Below are 19,609 nucleotides of genomic sequence, written 5' to 3'. Positions count from 1 at the left end.
GAGAGCCAACTATTAAGACCTGCTTTACTGACTGAACCATTGTAAACTACATGGCATTTGCCACATCATACATGAGCAACTATCAGGTCAGCCAACAAAACAACGAGGGGGTGGGGTCTGCGATAACTGGGGAGTAACATGAGACAAAAAACCTAGGCTGTCACTACTGTCACTGGGAAAATGTGGTTGAAACAAAGAAGCACATATATATTGATGGGAATTCAGGTGAGATCTTTAGGTCCTCAGTCTGTGTGGAAGAGAAGATGGAAGCATCTGTTCCCCAGATACAGAGGCCATGCTCTACATGGTCTATGAACCACTGTCCTCTCTCTCCTCTATCCATCATCACTGTAACATGGTAGTGGTATAGTGGAGGGTAAACGCATACAAACAACACTTGTGCACCTTTTTTGTTTACATTTTTATTTATTTTTTAAAATTGAACCTTTATTTAACTAGGCAAGTCAGTTAAGAACTAATTCTTATTTACAATGACAGCCTACCCCGGCCAAATTCTGACGACGCTGGGCCAATTGTGAGCCGCCCGATGGGACTCCCAATCACGTCCGGATGTGATACAGCCTGTAATCGAACCAGGGACTGTAGTGATGCTTCTTGCACTGAGATGCAGTGCCTTAGACGGCTGCGACGATCGCAGAAAAATGCATTGAAAATATAGTGAGCAATACTTTCCCCATGAACGGAGATCAGCTTTTAAGCAACTTTTTTTTTTTTTACACGACATCACAGGTATCATCCTATAGCTTCTGCAGAGGTCAGCTCTGAACCATCTTCTTGTGGGGGTCAAAGACATATCTCTTGAATCGGAGGTTGATGCAGATTGGCTGAGAGTCTGTCTTGGCATCATCCTCTTTGGCTGGTTCCCCCTTAGCACCACCCTTAACTCTCTTCTTGGCAGAGGAGGAGAGGAGCTGCTTAGTCTCTAGACTGAGACCCTCTGAAGAGAAGAAAGAGGGATTGGGGAAGAGAGAGAGGGAGAGATAAAGAAAGAGATCATTCAAATTATAATTATAATTGCTGTTAGTTTATACAAGTCATATTTCCCTCCATTAAAAATCATCCATCTTCCATCCATCTTCACATATCGTTTGTTTATTGGACAGGACAGAGGAATTAAAATATGTATACATTACCAGTCAAAAGTTTGGACATCTACTCAATCCAATGTTTTGATTTATTTAGACTATTTTCTGCATTGTAGAAAAATAGTTGAAGACATCAAAACTGAGATAACACACATGGAATCATGTAGTAACCAAAAACATGTTAAACAAATCATAATATATGTTTGATTTTAGATTCTTCAAAGTAGCCACCCTTTGCCTTGATGACATCTTTACACACACTTGGAATTTTCTCAACCAGCATCACCTAGAATGCTTTCCCAACAGTCTTGAAGGAGTTCCCACATATGCTGAGCAATTGTTGATTGCTTTTCCACTCTACGGTCCAATTTATCCCAAACCATATCAATTGGGTTGAGGTCAGGTCATCTGATGCAGCACTCCATCACTCTCCTTCTTGGTCAAATAGCCCTCACACAGCCTGGAGGTGTGTTGTCCTGTTGAAAAACAAATGATAGTTCCACTAGCCGCAAACCAGATGGGATGGCGTATCACTGCAGAATTCTGTGGTAGCCATGCTGGTTAAGTGTGCCTTGAATTCACAGACAGCGTCGCCAGCAAAGCACCCCCACACCATCATATCTCCTCCTCAATGCCTCACGGTGGGTACCACACATGCAGAGATCACCCGTTCACCTACTCTGCGTCTCATAAAGACACGCCGGTTAGAAACAAAAATCACAAATTTGGACTCATCAGACCAAAGGACAGATTTCCACCGGTCTAATGTCCATTGCTTGTGTTTCTTGGCCAAAGCAAGTCTCTTCTTCTTATTGGTGTCCTTTAGTAGTGGTTTCTTTTCAGCAGTTTGAACAAGAAGGCCTGATTCACGCAGTCTCCTCTGAACAGTTGATGTTGAGATGTGTCTGTTATTTGAACTCTTTGAAGCATTTATTTGGGCTGCAATTTCTGAGGCTGGAAACTAATGAACTCGCAGCAGGGGTAACTCTGGGTCTTCCTTTCCTGTGGAGGTTCTCATGAAAGTGAGTTTCATCATAGCGCTTAATGGTTTAGCAACTGCACTTGAAGAAAGTTTCAAAGTTCTTGAAATTTTCCATATTGACTGACCTTCATGTCTTAAAGTAATGATGGTCTGTCGTTTCTCTTTGCTTATTTGAGCTATTCCTGCCATAATATGGACTTGGTCTTTGACCAAATAGGGATATCATCTGTATATTCCCCCACCTTGTCACACCACAACTGATTGTCTCAAACGCATTATTAAGGAAAGAAATTCTACAAATGGACTTTTAAGAAGGCACACCTGTTAAATTGAAATGCATTCCAGTTGACTACTTCATGAAGCTGGTTATGAGAATGCCAAGAGTGGGCAAAGCTGTCATCAAGGCAAAGGGTGGCTACTTTGAAGAATCTGAAACACTTTTTTGGTTACTACATGATTCCATGTGTCATTTCATAGTTTAGATGTCTTCAATATTATTCTACAATGTAGAAAATAGTCAAAATAAAGCAAAACCCTGGAATGAGGTAGTATGTAGGTAGTATGTACATGAATGTATAGTTAAAGTGACTATGCATATATATTTTATTCACTGCTTAAGCACACTCCGCCAACCCTGATGTCCTAGCCGTGTCTGAAACCTGGCTTAGGAAGGCCACCAAAAATCCTGATATTTCCATCCCCAACTACAACATTTTCCATCAAGATAGAACTGCCAAAGGGGGCGGAGTTGCAATCTATTGCAGAGATAGCCTGCAGAGGTCTGTCATACTATCCAGGTCTGTGCCAAACAATTCGAGCTTCTACTTTTAAAAATCCACCTTTCCAGAAATAAGTCTCTCACTGTTGCCGCTTGTTATAGACCCCCCTCAACCCCCAGCTGTGCCCTGGACACCATATGTGAATCGATTGCTCCCCATCCATCTTCAGAGTTCATACTGTTAGGTGACCTAAACTGGGATATGTTTAGCACCCCAGACGTCCTACAATCTAAGCTAGATGCCCTCAATCTCACACAAATTATCAAGGAACCTACCAGGTACAACCCTAAATCAGTAAACATGGGCACCCTCATAGATATCATCAAGACCAACTTGCCCTCTAAATGCACCTCTGCTGTCTTCAACCAGGATCTCAGCGATCACTGCCTGCTTCTGTCAAGACCACCCCTCATCACTAGATGAGACTGTAAACTCTCCTTCCAGACCCATATCAAACAGACTCCAATCCAAAGTTAAATCTAGAATTGGCTTCCTATTTCGCAACAAAGCATCCTTCACTCATGCTGCCAAACATACCCTTGTAAAACTGACCATCCTACCAATCCTCGACTTTGGCGATGTCATTTACAAAATAGCCTCCAATACCCTACTCAACAAATTGGATGCAGTCTATCACAGTGCAATCCGTTTTGTCACCAAAGCCCCATATACTACCCACCATTGCGACCTGTACGCTCTCGTTGGCTGGCCCTCGCTTCATACTCGTCGCCAAACCCACTGGCTCCATGTCATCTACAAGACCCTGCTAGGTAAAGTCCCCCCTTATCTCAGCTCGCTGGTCACCATAGCATCTCCCACCTGTAGCACACGCTCCAGCAGGTATATCTCTCTAGTCACCCCCAAAACCAATTCTTTCTTTGGCCGCCTCTCCTTCCAGTTCTCTGCTGCCAATGACTGGAACGAACTACAAAAATCTCTGAAACTGGAAACACTTATCTCCCTCACTAGCTTTAAGCACCAACTGTCAGAGCAGCTCACAGATTACTGCACCTGTACATAGCCCACCTATACTTTAGCCCAAACAACTACCTCTTTCCCTACTGTATTTAATTAATTAATTAATTTTGCTCCTTTGCACCCCATTATTTTTATTTCTACTTTGCACATTCTTCCATTGCAAATCTACCATTCCAGTGTTTACTTGCTATAGTGTATTTACTTTGCCACCATGGCCTTTTTTTGCCTTTACCTCCCTTATCTCACCTCATTTTCTCACATCGTATATAGACTTGTTTATACTGTATTATTGACTGTATGTTTGTTTTACTCTATGTGTAACTCTGTGTCGTTGTATGTGTCGAACTGCTTTGCTTTATCTTGGCCAGGTCGCAATTGTAAATGAGAACTTGTTCTCAACTTGCCTACCTGGTTAAATAAAGGTAATTTTTTTTTTTTTTTAAAGAATATCCATATCCTTGCTTCTGGGCCTGAGCTACAGGCAGTTAGATTAGGGTATACTTTCAGGCGGAAATTGAGAAGAACTGGAGGGCAGTACTTAACAAGTTAAACAGATCACCGACCATTTAGAATCCCACCGTACCTTCTCCACTATGCAATCTGGTTTCAGAACTGGTCATGGGTGTACCTCAGCCACTCTTAAGGTCCTAAACAATATCATAACCGCAATAGATAAAAGACAGTACTGTGCAGCCGTTTTCGTCGACCTGGCTAAGGCTTTCGACTCTGTCAATCACCACATTCTTATCGGCAGACTCAATAGCCTTGGTTTCTCTGACTGCCTCACCAACTACTTTTCAGATAGAGTTCAGTGTGTCAAATCGGAGGGCCTGTTATCCGGACCTCTGGCAGTCTCTATGGAGGTGCCACAGGGTTCAATTCTCGGGCCTACTGTTTTCTCTGTATATATCAATGACATCGCTCTTGCTGCTCGTGATTCTCTGATCCACCTCTACGCAGACGACACCATTCAGTATAAATCTGGCCCTTCCTTGGACACGGTGTTCACAAACCTACAAACGAGCTTCAATGCTATACAACACTCTTTCCGTGGCCTCCAACTGCTCTTAAATGCTAGTAAAACTAAATGCATGCTCTTCAACCGATTGCTGCCCGCAACTGCCCACCCGCCGAGCATCACTACTCTGGACGGTTCTGACTTAGAATATGTGGACAACTACAAATACCTAGGTGTCTGGTTAGACTGTAAACTCTCCTTCCAGACTCACATTAAGCATCTCCAATCCAAAATTTAATCTAGAATCGGCTTCCTATTTCGCAACAAAGCCTCCTTCACACATGCTGCCAAACATACCCTCGTAAAACTGACTATCCTAATGATCCTTGACTTCGGCGATGTAATTTACAAAATAGCCTTCAATACCCTGCCAACCGTTTTGTCACCAAAGCCCCATAAAATACCCACCACTGCGACCTGTACGCTCTCATTGGCTGGCCCTCGCCACATATTTGGCACCAAACCCACTGGCTCCAGATCATCTATTAGTCTTTGCAACACCCACCCGTAGCACGTGCTCCAGCAGGTATATTTCACTGGTCATCCCCAAAACCAACACCCCCTTTGGCCGCCTTTCCTTCCAGTTCTCTGCTGCCAATGACTGGAACGAATTGCAAAAATGACTGAAGCTGGAGACTTATATTTCCCTCACTAACTTTAAGCATCAGCTGTCAGAGCAGCTTACTGATCACTGTACCTGTACACAGCCCATCTGTAAATAGCACACCCAACTACCTCATCCCCCTATTGTTAGTTATTTTTTGCTATTTTGCACCCCAGTATCTCTACTTGCACATCATCATCTGCATGTCCATCACTCCAGTGTTAATGCTAAATTGTAATTATTTCGCCACTATGGCCGATTTATTGCCTTACCTCCCTAATCTTACTATATTTGCACACGCTGTACATAGATTTTTCTATTGTGTTTTTGACTGTACGTTTGTCTATCCTATGTGTAACTCTGCGTTGTTGTTTTTGTCGCACTGCTTTGCTTTATCTTGGCCAGGTCGCAGTTGTAAATGAGAACTCTCTCTCAACTGGACTACCTGGTAAAATAAAAATAAAAACATCTGTTGCAATGTGTTGTGAGACAAGAGTGCACATTTTAGGGTGGCCTTATGGTCCCCAGTTCAAGGTGCACCTGTGTAATGATTATGCCGTTTAATCAGTTTCTTGATAATCCAGCCACCTGACAGGTGTGGCATATCTTGGCAAAGGAGAAATTCTCACCAACAGGGATGTAAACTAATTTGTGCACAAAAAAAGACAGAAATAAGCTTTCTGTGTGAACAGAATTTTCTGGAATCTTTTATTTCAGCTCATGACACATGGGACCAACACTTTACATGTTGCGTTTATATTTTTGTTAAGTGTAGGAAGGTGTTCCTAATGTTTGGTATACTCTGTGTATGTGATCTGGAGGCAGCAGCTTAGACCGCTAGACCACACAAGTCACTTTTAAAAACGTCCACACCACTAGTCCCATTCTTACTGCTCTATAGTGGTGTCTCAGGGTCAACAGTACATCTGCTCTTTACACTGACGATGACAGAGATAGGAGATGAGAGAGAGAACAGATAGATAGTGATCCTCTCTCTGCTCTACTTAAAGAGTGACAATGCTGGAGCCACTGTGGTCTGCTGAACCTGAACTGGATCGCCAACCTCAGCCTCCTGATCCTGCTGCTGATAGAGTGGAGACAAAGGTCACAGTCCTGACTCACGGTCATGTTTCATCTGATATTTACCGTCCAGATTGGGCATCCAATCACACATGCAACTTTGTCCTTAACTTATTAAGCAGTTGTGGTCTTGTCTCACGGTTCCCGTTTCACGCTCAAGGTCGTGAAAGAACCTTGACTCTGTCTCTCTGTCAGGGTTCTATGTGGCGGTTCTGTTCTGGCTGACATTTATTCTGGTGTCTGACAGACCTCAGGCGACTGGGCACGTGCTGTGGATTCCTCTGGGGCATCCCTTCCTGTGTGTGTGTGTGTGGGTGCGTTTGACATGTTTGTTTGCTTGTTGTTCCACTCACGTAGAGGTGAGAAATGTTCCCTGAGCAAACCTTCGCACTGGCTGACCTCATCTACCCGCATCACATGGCGCCACAGAGGAGGTTGTTATGGTTACAAGCCAGGCAGAATCTCAGATCTACAGAACTCACTTGGCCTTAGCTCACACCGCTCACACACACACACACACAAATTAATCAGTGTGATGTAATTTCAAATAAAATCCAGTTCATCAATGCTTGAACTTCACTTTTCTTTTTGTAAATGGAGTCAGCGCACACACACCCCTTATTCAGCATAATTACAAAAAATATTAAATGATCCTCCTAAAGCTATCACCACAAATGTATAACAAGTTGTTTTTTTGCATTAAACAACATAATGAACATGTATTTTATCCTTTTAATTACAGGCTGACATATCACATAGACAAAGTAGAAGTCCGATGTATGTATGTATGTAGGTATGTAAGTCGCTCTGAATAAGACCGTCTGCTAAATGACTCAAATGTAAAATGTAACCTGAATACCCGAGAGGGTCTGGATTCATAAATCTAACTTTTCCCTCTGGTCCAGGTCAGGTCCTGTTTGATTGTCATTGGGTCTATGCAACTACAGCTGATACAACAGAGTGGACCCATAGGTCTTTATATGTTGGCTATAGGCTATTTGTTAACCAGAAGATCAACTTGGTTGATAAACATATTTTTATCATCACTCGGTCCAATCGGGTACAGGCCGGGTCTAGGTCTGGTTGTCATCAAACCTGAACCCGATTGTTCTCGGGTCCGTTCAGGTCCCCATTTAAAAAATAACAAAAATGTATTTTTATTATTATTATTTTTATTGTTTAAATTCTTTTTTTTTTTTTTTTTTTAATCGGGTCAGATTGTCCTCGGGTCCAACTTTTTGGAGCCGAGAAGACCTATACTTCAAAGTCTAAATGACAGCTATCCCCCTCTGCTCCTTTCCCGCAATCTATCCATCTCTCTCTCCTCCTCTAGAATAGCTGTCTAGTGCCAGGCTGGTGGCCCTAAGGGGCTTGTAGGGGATGAGTTTGGGGTCAGGGCGGGTTGCGGGGGGGAATTAGACAGTAGTGTGTGTGAAGGGGGAGGTTGTGAGGGGTCTGGGGGGCCTTCAAAGACTTACTCAAATCTAACTAGCCCTCTTTTCCTTTCTCTCCCTCACTTTCTCCATTTTGAATCATATGCCCTGAAGGGGCAAAAAACAATGAGAGAAAGGGAGCACACACAAGCACACCCAGAGTAGCGAGAGGTCAGAAGAACACACAGCAGAGGGCAAACTATCAGAGTGAATGAGCAATGAGCATGCTGAATGTCTTAAGTGACTAGCCAAGTATGTCAGTGTATATATAAGAGCATGTTTGTGAGTGTGTACGCCAGTGTGAGTTGAGAGGAAGTAGGTACGGTTCTCTTTCTAAATGTTTTAGTTTTCTCTTCCCGCCGGGCCCAGTGTGGAGCCTCTGTGGGTCGGAGGTGAGAGGAGCGACAGAAGGTAAAATAAACAGGGTGCAGACTTCCCCCGGAACCAGAGCTACCCCCAGAGGATCCTGGAGAGGGATTCCCAGCACACCACATCCTGATTCTGACAACGAACGGACCACGGACAACCACGGGAAGTAGAAGGAAAGACACAGCATAATGAACGGCGGCCGTGTGCAGTACTGGTGAGTGTCAACGAAGGGTGGTGGCGTTTCAACATGTACAAACGGCAGGAAATTCATATAAAATGGCTGATATCTGTTGGTCAGATGTGATCATACACCCATACGCTGCTTTAAACCGCAGAGCAGTGAGGTCTGTTTTATCATTAACACATTCATACAGGCCCATGCCTACATACCTGGCACCCGGATCTTAAACTTCCCACTCTGTCCGAAGCCGCCCTCGATGACCCCCTCCTCGCCGGTCGACAGCGTGACCTTTAACCCCACAAACAACTGCAGGTTGGTCTCCTTCTTGAAGAGATTTCGGCCAATCACAGTGTAGTCGTCTGTCACCTGACCAGAAGGAGGAGGAGACTTGAGAGAGGCACCAATGACAGATACAACAAAATATCCTTATTGTAATGCAATACACTTAAATAATATGATCATTAAATGAGCAGCTTCCTGTAACAAATATCATACAAATACCATTATTAACTAACGCTCCAGCATATCCCTTAATGATTTGTGTTTGTTTTTCATGTTCCTCTCTCTGATCTAACACACACACTGCTGCATGATCTCGTGTGTTGCCATGCTGCCACTCTGTCGCCATAGTGAATGGTGGGGGGGTGGCTGACCCCACCATGACACTGTTTTGTCCCCTGTCCCAACCCAACGCTGCTCTGAGCCACATTCCCCTAGGACTGCAGTCTGTCTGTCCTCTCATTCCTCTTCGCATGTTTTCTTCTGTTTTGTATCTGTCCATCACAGAGACTCTCTCACCCGTCACTGATCCGATAAAGGGAGGGCACTGCTCTTTCCCTCGCTACTTCTCCCCCTTTGTCACTTCCTTCCCTCGCTCACTGACATTCGGTTCTGACTGATGCGTCACCGCTGATAAGCTACAGTTGGTTAAAATTATACTCTTATTTTAAATGCACGTTCTGTCCTTGAGCTGTTCCTGTCTATTTTTGTTCTGTGTTAGGTCATGTTCTATGTGGACCCCAGGAAGAGTAGCTGCTGCATTTGCAACTGCTAACGGGGATCCTAATAAAACAACCCAGTGACTAAGGGATGACAAAGCCATATCTCAAACTCAGATATTTGTCCTCTTAGAAAAAAAAAAAAAAAAAATAGGACTTCCTCATTCTGGGAGGGGAACCCATGTCACAAGACCTGAGTCTGACCTCACAGGGAGAGGATCAACCTCAGGGTCAACGACCTATGTGTAACAGCCTAACAGCAGTAAAACTTGTCCACACACTTGACCTCTGACCTGTGAGTGATCCTGAGAGAGGATGCGTACTGTGTACACACAGACACGCTGCTGGCTGCAGACAACACTGAAACAGACAAACAGGCAGGAGCAACGAGGCAGATAAGACTCTTATGAGTCAAAAGGGGAAGATAAACTGAGGAACAACCAAATAGTCCGAGTGTTGAATTAAATGACAAAATAAGTCATTGAATATATTACAAGAGCGAGATCGAGCCAAGGAGAAAGACGGTAAAGGTGAGAGATCGAAAAGCATAATGGATTGAGGACTCAAAGAGCGAGAAAGGGAGATGAGCATGAGAGAGCAGGGGCCAGAGTGAGGGCCTGGGGGAATGCAGAGAGCCATGTGGATGTGGGTATATTCCTGTGCCACTCAGGTCCAAACAGCACCAGTCTGGCTGTCGCCACTGGCGTCAGGGGGACACACGCCTGTGTCACAGCTCAGCACACGCAAAGGCCCTGCATTCTTCTCCACGCCGCATCGCCGGGACTCTGTGTGTGTGTGTGTGTCCACAATGGGAGCTCAGTCCTTGAAAATCTCTCCAGTGCCACCAGTAATGAGAAACATCCAAACAAGGACCAGAATACAGGAAGGGGAGGGGGGCAGAGGAACATGGACCAGAATACAGGAAGGGGACGGGGGCAGAGGAACATGGACCAGAATACAGGAAGGGGAGGGGGCAGAGGAACATGGACCAGAATACAGGAAGGGGAGGGGGCAGAGGAACATGGACCAGAATACAGGAAGGGGAGGAGGGCAGAGGAACATGGACCAGAATACAGGAAGGGGAGGGGGCAGAGGAACATGGACCAGAATACAGGAAGGGGAGGGAGGCAGAGGAACATGGACCAGAATACAGAAAGGGGAGGGGGCAGAGGAACAAGGACCAGAATACAGGAAGGGGAGGGGGCAGAGGAACAAGGACCAGAATACAGGAAGGGAGGGGGCAGAGGAACAAGGACCAGAATACAGGAAGGGGAGGGGGCAGAGGAACAAGGACCAGAATACAGGAAGGGGAGGGGGCAGAGGAACAAGGACCAGAATACAGGAAGGGGAGGGGGCAGAGGAACATGGACCAGAATACAGGAAGGGGAGGGGGGCAGAGGAACATGGACCAGAATACAGGAAGGGGAGGGGGCAGAGGAACAAGGACCAGAATACAGGAAGGGGAGGGGGCAGAGGAACAAGGACCAGAATACAGGAAGGGGAGGGGGCAGAGGAACATGGACCAGAATACAGGAAGGGGAGGGGGCAGAGGAACAAGGACAGAGAGCCAAGCACGAAGACTGATGAGAAGGGTGTGTGTGTGTGCAGCCTATTAGGGGAGTGAGGGGGTGGAAGATGTGTCTGTGTGTGGCAAGGGGTCCACTCACCCTCTCCACCTGTCCCTCCTTGTGTTTGGTCTTGTAGATACGTAGTCTGAGTAGTGTAGTCTCAGAGTAGCTCTTCTCTTCAAAACCCTCCAGCAGACGCCCCTGGAACGCCAGTCGGCACACGTTGGCGTGAATGTCTGTATCCAGCTTGGAGCCAATCACCAGGCAGAGAGTGGGACATGTGACCGGATGCTCAAACTCCAGCAGCGCCCACTGCTCCGGGTCTTGTCCCGCCCCGCCGGCCTCCCGTTGGCCAATCACATACTCATCCTGGTGGAAGTACTCCCGGTCAAAAGAGAAGGGTGTGTCCAGGGGTCTAAGGTCTGGCTCAGAGGCGTGGGGGTCTGAGGTGGGTAGCTGGGGGTCCGTGGTGGAGGTCTGGTGGGTCTCTCCAGGGGGCAGACCGAAGAAGGTGACCCTGGCCATGACAGTCTCATGTCCCACGGTGATGTGGAACTTGGCACGGGTGGCCAGGGAACCCTTGAAGTAGCCAATCTTTCTGACAGAGATGATGGCTGCGTGGAGGGTGTGTAGGGAACCAGGGGTACACACCACCCCCCGTTCTAGCAGTTTAGGGTCAAACTGGGTCACACACACGCCCACCCGGTCACCCTGCATGGCCCCGGTCACCGGCCGCCGGAACATCTGAACTGACTTCACTTTCTTGGTCACCTAGGGGTTAAAAGACAAACACAGAGAGACTATCAAACTTCTTCATCAGCTCTATTGATTGTTTGTGCAAGGTTAGGTATACAATTGACAGAGTATGAACATGTTCAATATTACACTGAACAAAAATATAAAATGCAACAATTTCAATTATTTTACTGAGTTACAGTTCATATAAGGAATTCAGTTAATTGAAATAAATTCATTAAGCCCTAATCTATGGATTTCACATGACTGGGAATACAGATATGCATCTGTTGGTCACAGATACCCAAAAAAGTTAGGGGCGTGGATCAGAAAACCAGTCAGTATCTGGTGCCATGACCATTTGCCTCACACAGTGTGACATCTCCTTAGCATATAGCCTTCAATGGCTGTGCAAAGTTGATGGATATTGGCGGGAACTGGGACACATACACGTTGATCCAGAGCATCCCAAACATCCTCAATGGGTGACATGTCTGGTGAGTATGCAGGCCATGGAGGAACTGGAACATTTTCAGCTTCCAGGAATTGTGTACAGATCCTTACAACATGGGGCTGTGAATTGTCATGCTGAAACATGAGGTGATGGCAGCGGATGAACGGCACAACAATGGGCCTCAGGATCTCATCACGATGTCTCTGTGCATTCAAATGGCCATCAATAAAATGCAATTAAATTTGTTGCCCATACCCCCACCATGGGGCTCTTGGTTCACAAAGCTGACATCAGCAAACCGCTCGCCCACACGAACCTACACGCTGCCATCTGCCCAGTACAGTTGAGCTTCCCTGAGATGGATTCTGTCAGTTTGTGTAGAAATGATTTGATTGTGCAAATCCACAGTTTCACCAGCTGTCCGGGTGGCTGATCTCAGATCTTCCCACAGGTGAAGAAGCCGGATGTGGAGGTCCTGGGCTGGAGTGGTAATTAACATTACATTTTCTGGCAACAGCTCTGGCGGCCATTCCTGCAGTCAGCGCCCTCAAAACTTGAGACATCTGTTGCATTGTGTTGTGTGACAAAACTGCACATTTTACAGTGGCCTTTTGTTGTCCCAACACAAGGTGCACCTGTGTAATGATCATGCTGTTTAATCAGCTTCTTGATATGCCACACCTATTTTGGCAAAGGAGAAATTCTCACTAACAGAGAATGAGAGAAATAAGCCTTCTGTGCGTATAGAATATTTCTGGGATCTTTTATTTCAGCTCATGACACATGGGACTAACACTTTACATGTTGCTTATATTTTTTGTTCAGTGTATAACATAATAATCTTTGAGTGTTGTTTTTATGTTGTGAGTGGGTGAGTATGGTTGGTGTAGCCTAGCCACAATTTCTCTCCAAAACTACCTGCTGGTTAATCCAGGGTTCTGCCGCCACCCGGTGGAGGATGTTATGATGACACCAGTTGACAGTAAGGTTCAAGATAATAAACTGGGCTGGCCTACAACTGCATCTGGTCTGAATTAGCCAGCTCCTGTACTGCCAATACCCCACCCCTCCTCCCCTCCTCCCCAAAAACACAGACACATCCTCCACTCCCATCCCTCCCCCTCTCCTCTTGCAGTCAACTTCTGAACTTCCCCAAAAAATCTCTGTAGCTTTTATCTTCTACTCCAGCCGTCCAGGTCATCTGAATCAGGGCTCTTCTACTACATCAATGATTCTCAACCTTTCTGGAAGCAGGGACTACCATCATGCTATAGTCTCTTTATAGGACCACATAACCTAAAATTAGAACAAATTAAATTGGCTAATGCACTCTAATGTTCTGCAATGTCACAAAAAATGGTTTCTGGTCTATAGACATGTGGGATTGAGGTTGAGAACCACTGATCAAGACTTCTTTTAGTGGTCATGTACATCAGTGTTCTGTGGTAAGTCGCTCTGGATAAGAGTGTCTGCTAAATTACTTAAATGTAAATGTAAATGTGGTAAGTGACCATACCTTGAGCGCAGGGATCTCCACAGTGTCATTGACAGCCAGCGCCCCCTGTAGGATGGTTCCGGTCATGACTGTGCCCTGACCACGGATGGAGAAGCAGTGGTCCACTGCCATCAGCAGAGCTCCCCCCGGATCTCGGTGAGGGAGGTACGTCTGGCTCTTCAACAACTAGGACACACACACACACACACACCAAAGTCAAAACTGCTCTCATTAACATTGTAACGTCCTTGTAGGCATGAGTGTGATTCAGTCATACACACAGAGAGCCATATAGTAGTGTTGAGTGTGTATCCTGTGGTTTCATCAACACTTCCTGACAGTGTCTCTTGTGATTTAATTATAGGGCAGAACCCCTGACCTGACAGTGTCTGTCATACCTCTTTGTTCTGTAAGAGTGGCCTTTTACTGAATCTTACTGTATGTATCATTGAAGCCTTCTACACATCAGTCAGAATATTAAGCCAAACTGCTAATAGCGCAGGCACTTCCTGGGGCACCAGTGTGTCCAGGGTCTTTACCTCTATTAACTCAGGCACTCCATGGGGCTCCTCTGTTTCAGGGGCCTCAGGACCCCCAGGCTTTGCTGACAAGGCAATCACAGGACAGTCTTTAAATCTATCCAACAGGGGATGAAACGAGGGTTAGAATTATTTTGTGTGTGTGTGTCATAGACATTAAAACCAGAAGACAGTGATAGCATTGATGTCATCCATGTATTCCTATGCAACATTCGCGATGGCTCATGAAGCTGGTAGTATTTGAATTTGAAGCACGCCATTATTGCTGAATGGGGCTGAATGGCACCCCAAAAAAATAGCTAAGGATCATCGTGAAAGTGGCAATAAGCAGCAAAGGATCATGGTCAATGTAGTCGTTTTCATCCTGCCTTAATGTCTATGGAGCCTCCTAATAGCCTGCCGGCCATGATTGGTCTGTGTCAGCACCTGATCCTGTGTGACGATAAATATAGTAGTCAGAATGTATCACTACTTAATTCAGTATCTTGATTTGTAGCAAACTTTAAAATAATTCACAGTGTGGATCGAACTTGATCATAATAAACACATTTTAGAGCACAATACTGGCGATCTAGATCGTAATTTACAGGCTTTCTAGGTCAGACCTGGGCCCATATCTACAAAGCATCCCAGAAATGTTCTTAGAATCCTGTTAAAACCTGCTTAAAGACCAAAAGAAATCCAAACTCAGAGTAGGTTTTAGGATGATGTTAAGACAGGGCCCAGACTAAATCAACCCCATAAAAGTTTATCTCAGCTGGTAATCACAACAGTTGAGGTACCACAAAGGAAAGACAGTGATGCTCATTGACATGTTGCAAATTGGGGAATAACCAATCCTGTGAACTCTATAGCACATGTTTCTTCAGACAACCACAATGAATGTGAATGTTCAAATGTTTCAATGGTAAAACGTTTTATATCATTTTATATCATTTCCGACTGACACGATCACTTTGCCTACTCTTAATGACTGCTTAATATGTTGGCATGCATAAACTTTTTTTTAAACCAATTCTGATGGTTTTTAAAAGTGGAATTTTGACAATACCATTATATCGACACACTCGTCACTCCTATTTAACATATCTACATCGATTTGGCACAGTAGGCATCAATGTCACTTGCTGATAATGTTGCATGCAATGTTTGAAAGGTCTATCATTTTCATCAAACAATCAAACATAAGCCCTAGATTCCTTCAATTTCCCAACTTATAAACATGCCCAATTAGACATATTTATTAGCCTAGCGGTTCTACGTATTTAGGCATATCGTGTAATAGGCCTCATGTGAAATCATTGTCAAAGACAAGAGCATGTAGGTCTACCTTATTTATAGATTTACTGTATAGAAATATCAAAACATTCTTTCAACAACTGCAAAGCAGTTGCATGTGGTGCAGGAACCACTTACTCGCTGCATTTTTCTATTATCAAGACACCTGCTGGTAACTATTAACCGGTTAGGACAGCTTATGAGGCGTCCTAAATAATCTGTCGACTTGGTATCTCTTATGACTAAAGCCCTTCTTGCATAGCTTTCATTTTTACCCATAAGAGTAGGAGTAAAATGTCTCGATTCTCAGCACCTAGGACAAATGTTCTCCTCTGAAATGCATTGTGGATACAGGCCCAGAGCTTTGGCACCGCTAGGTTGCTACATAGTAGCCGACCAGCAGAACTGGTGACTTCGCGCTCCAGAAAGGACACTGGGGGCCTGGTGTGTGTGTTACCTGGTGTTCTCCAGTGTCTTGTGCAGTCTCTTGGTCATCTTGTCGATGGCGGTCTGTCTCTTGTTGGGCGGCAGCAGGTCAGTCTTGTTGAGAATGACCACCATGCGGGGGCAGGTCAGCTCTCCTATCAGCAGACACTCTGCTGTCTGGGTCTGGATCCCCTTCACCACGTCTACCACCAGCATCATCAAGTCTATGATTTGAGCCCCTGAAACACACACACTCACTATTAGACTTGTATGTATGCTATATGGCTTGTCTATAATAAACACCCCAGTCCAAAACTACTGCAGCGAAATGATTGTGACCACTCAGCACTGCATGGTTACAGCTCATCTACACAGGGCCCAAAGGACCAGTCATAAGTTGAGCAACCAATGGAGAAATAGCAACAGACAACCAAGAATAATAACTAAGAGAGGGAGAGAAGAGGGAGGGTACAAAGGATAAAGATGTAGACAAGGGAGAAGGGCTAGATGGCTGAAATTAGAGCCCCAGCTCACTTGGTTGTCTTTCCTCTCCCTCTTTTCTTTCCTTCACTTTGGCAGTCTTTCTTTCCTCTGCCTCTCTTTGGCTTTCTTTCTTTCCTGTGCTTTCCCCACTGGGGACAGGAGAGGAAGTTTATTACATACCCTGAACCCCACACCTTCCTTCTGCCCTAATCCACAGCATTTGCCACCCACAGGGACACACTGGCTTTATATAGCCAACTACCAGCCATATACACTGACTCAGGCCACACTCCCACTGTATGTGTGCTCTCCATATCCTGCTTACCTTCAGTTTCAATCGTCTTCTCCCACCAATGCATACCCTCACCTCTCAGCCCTGTTAAAGCAGTCTCCACTTACAGCATACATAGTAAATTTCTTACCTAGAAATAATTAAACAAAAATAATAAAATGTGGATAAAGCCAAAGAACACTCAGGAGTGAGGAGAGAGAGAAAGGGAGATTGTAGCAAGAAAGAAAGGGGGAATGACTAAGCAGGGTTTAGCTGGGGCATAAGGAATTCTCATGTCCTCCTGGAGACTTCTACCCATTCCTCCTCTCTCTCTTCCTTTCCAAGCCACAGGCTAATGGAGGGGCCAGTCAATCAGTGTGGGTTAACCATGTAATGGCTGCATTAAATGGTTGAGTCAAGAAATAATGTATATTTGTATCAGGTGTATGTGTACTAGAGGTCGGCCGATTAATCGGAATGGCCGATTAAATAGGGCCGATTTCAAGTTTTCATAACAATCGGAAATTGGTATTTTTGTGCACCGATTTTTTGTTTTTTGTTTATCTTTATTTAACTAGGCAAGTCCGTTAAGAACACATTCTTATTTTCAATGATGGCCTAGGAATGGTGGGTTAACTGCGTTGTTCAGAGGCAGAACAACAGATTTTCACCTTGTCAGCTCGGGGGATCCAATCTTGCAACCTTACAGTTAACTAGTCCAACGCAATAACGACCTGACCTGCCTCTCTCTCGTTGCACTCCACAAGGAGACTGCCTGTTACGCGAATGCAGTAAGCCAAGGTAAGTTGCAAGCTAGCATTAAACGTATCTTATAAAAAACAATCAATCCTAATCACTAGTTAACTACACATGGTTGATGATATTACTAGATATTATCTAGCGTGTCCTGCGTTGCATATAATCTGACTGAGCATACAAGTATCTGACTGAGCGGTGGTAGGCAGAAGCAGGCCGTAAACATTCATTCAAACAGCACTTTCATGCGTTTTGCAAGCAGCTCTTCGTTGTGCGTCAAGCATTGCGCTGTTTATGACTTCAAGCATATCAACTCCCGAGATGAGGCTGGTGTAACCGAAGTGAAATGGCTAGCTTGTTAGCGCACGCTAACTAGAGGGACAGAAGCTATACTGTTTCACTGGCAAGTGCCTTTAAGAACATCAAATAGTCAAAGGTTAATGAAATACAAATGGTATAGAGGGAAATAGTCCTATAATTCCTATAATAACGACAACCTAAAACGCCTTACCTGGGAATATTGACGACTCATGTTAAAAGGAACCACCAGCTTTCATATGTTCTCATGTTCTGAGCAAGGAACTGAAATGTTAGCTTTCTTACATAGCACATATTGCGCTTTTACTTTCTTCTCCAACATTTTGTTTTTGCATTATTTAAACCAAATTGAACACGTTTCATTATTTACTTGAGGCTAAATTGATTTTATTGATGTATTATATTAAGTTAAAATAAGTGTTCATTCAGTATTGTTGTAATTGTCATTATTACAAATAAAATAATCGGCCGATACATTTTTGGTCCTCCAATAATCAGTATAGGTATCGGTATATTGAAAAATCATAAATCGGTCGACCTCTAATGTGTACTCTTTATTCTGCAGCCCCAGTATGTTCCCATTTGCCATTATTGAAGCTGGCTGTCAAACTCTTTGCTAGAGTACCAGGAGATGTCAGACGGCCGACTGGACAGTTGAAATATGTCACTACGTGTCATGTACAGTCATTTAGTGTGAGTGATGGGATTTCCACCATTACACAGGTGTCAACACCTGAACATTTGCTGTCTTGCTACTACGGTTAGAGTATCGATTTCTCTCTGCAGTAATATGCTATTCTCATTCACTTCTCTCACCCCCAATGATGGTGCGAATGAGGGACGCGTGTCCAGGACAGTCCACCAGCGTGAACTGCAGGTTGTCGTAGCCGTGGCCCCCGGGGTCCTCCCGCAGCTGCTCGGGGAGGTCCACGTTGAAGGAGGAGAAGCCGAGATCCAGAGTGATGCCTCTCTCTCGGGACTGGGGGTTCTTGTCAAAGGCAGCCGTGGACGCTGTGCTGCTGAGCGCCCTGGCAAGCGACGTCTTCCCGCTGTCGACATGCCCAAGTACCCCCACATTAAAATTGAGGGTCTTCGGGTGGTTGTTGCTCGAGTCTGCCATGACTGGTAGTTAGCTCGCTATCTGCTCCTGTCGCAACCTCAGCAGTTAGCGTTACTGGCTGTGCCTTGAACTCTAGTTACGTTCAGTAAGTTAATGACACAACACGATTAACAACATTTACGATAAACTAATATTAATTCAATAAACTCATACATTAAACTCCTTACGTTACAATTAATTCATGTGTTTGATGAAATAAAGGTAACTAAACACAAACGTTAGCTGTCGAGCTACACAAAACTTTTCTTCCTGCGTATCAGTAAAAACAGTCCTCTGGAAATTATGCCAGTGTGAGTAACGTTTTAATCCCTCTCACAAGTAGAGGCTACAAAATCATGAGGTGTGAAGAAAATATCCGTCTAGAACTCAAAACGAATTACATTTATTAAACAAACTTTTTGATAAGAGAGTGTAGGCGATGGAATGCAATCACAAAGGCAGGAAACAATCTCAAATGATGTACTTGTTTCCGTAAAGTCAAAGTGACGTGAACACAAGCGGAAATAAAAGCCAAAAAGAGGCGTGGTGGTTTTTGTATGAGTGAGATTGACAGTGCTTCTATCCAATCGCTTTATAACAGAAGAGCAGAATTGTCCAATAGTGTACATCTTACAGCTAAAAAATGAACTTTTTGTGTT

At 44.6% G+C, this 19,609-nt stretch overlaps 1 protein-coding gene across 2 annotated transcripts; it reads right to left on the bottom strand.

Moving 5' to 3' along the window:
- Nucleotides 1-397: 397 nt before the first annotated feature.
- On the bottom strand, nt 398-19,411 carry LOC115140005 (eukaryotic elongation factor, selenocysteine-tRNA-specific). Of its 2 annotated transcripts, none has more exons than XM_029677983.2 (7): nt 18,668-19,407; nt 16,055-16,262; nt 14,320-14,416; nt 13,802-13,966; nt 11,196-11,867; nt 8,740-8,896; nt 398-958 (listed from the first exon to the last, which is right to left on the bottom strand). In XM_029677983.2, the coding sequence occupies exons 1-7, from the start codon at nt 18,969-18,971 to the stop codon at nt 777-779; spliced, it is 1,785 nt and encodes a 594-aa protein (XP_029533843.1). In that variant the 5' UTR covers nt 18,972-19,407; the 3' UTR covers nt 398-776. The 2 variants fall into 2 exon arrangements, with proteins under 2 accessions (XP_029533843.1, XP_064857721.1); XM_065001649.1 differs by lacking the exon at nt 398-958 and adding an exon at nt 971-1,582 and having other exon boundaries at nt 18,668-19,411.
- Between the last annotated feature and the right edge of the window lie 198 nt (nt 19,412-19,609).

The sequence above is a fragment of the Oncorhynchus nerka genome, linkage group LG2 (genome assembly GCF_034236695.1).
Source record: "Oncorhynchus nerka isolate Pitt River linkage group LG2, Oner_Uvic_2.0, whole genome shotgun sequence".
NCBI classification, from domain to species: domain Eukaryota; kingdom Metazoa; phylum Chordata; class Actinopteri; order Salmoniformes; family Salmonidae; genus Oncorhynchus; species Oncorhynchus nerka.
The sequence above is the reverse complement of the archived record's forward strand: the minus strand, read 5'-3'. Positions and strand labels throughout refer to the sequence as shown.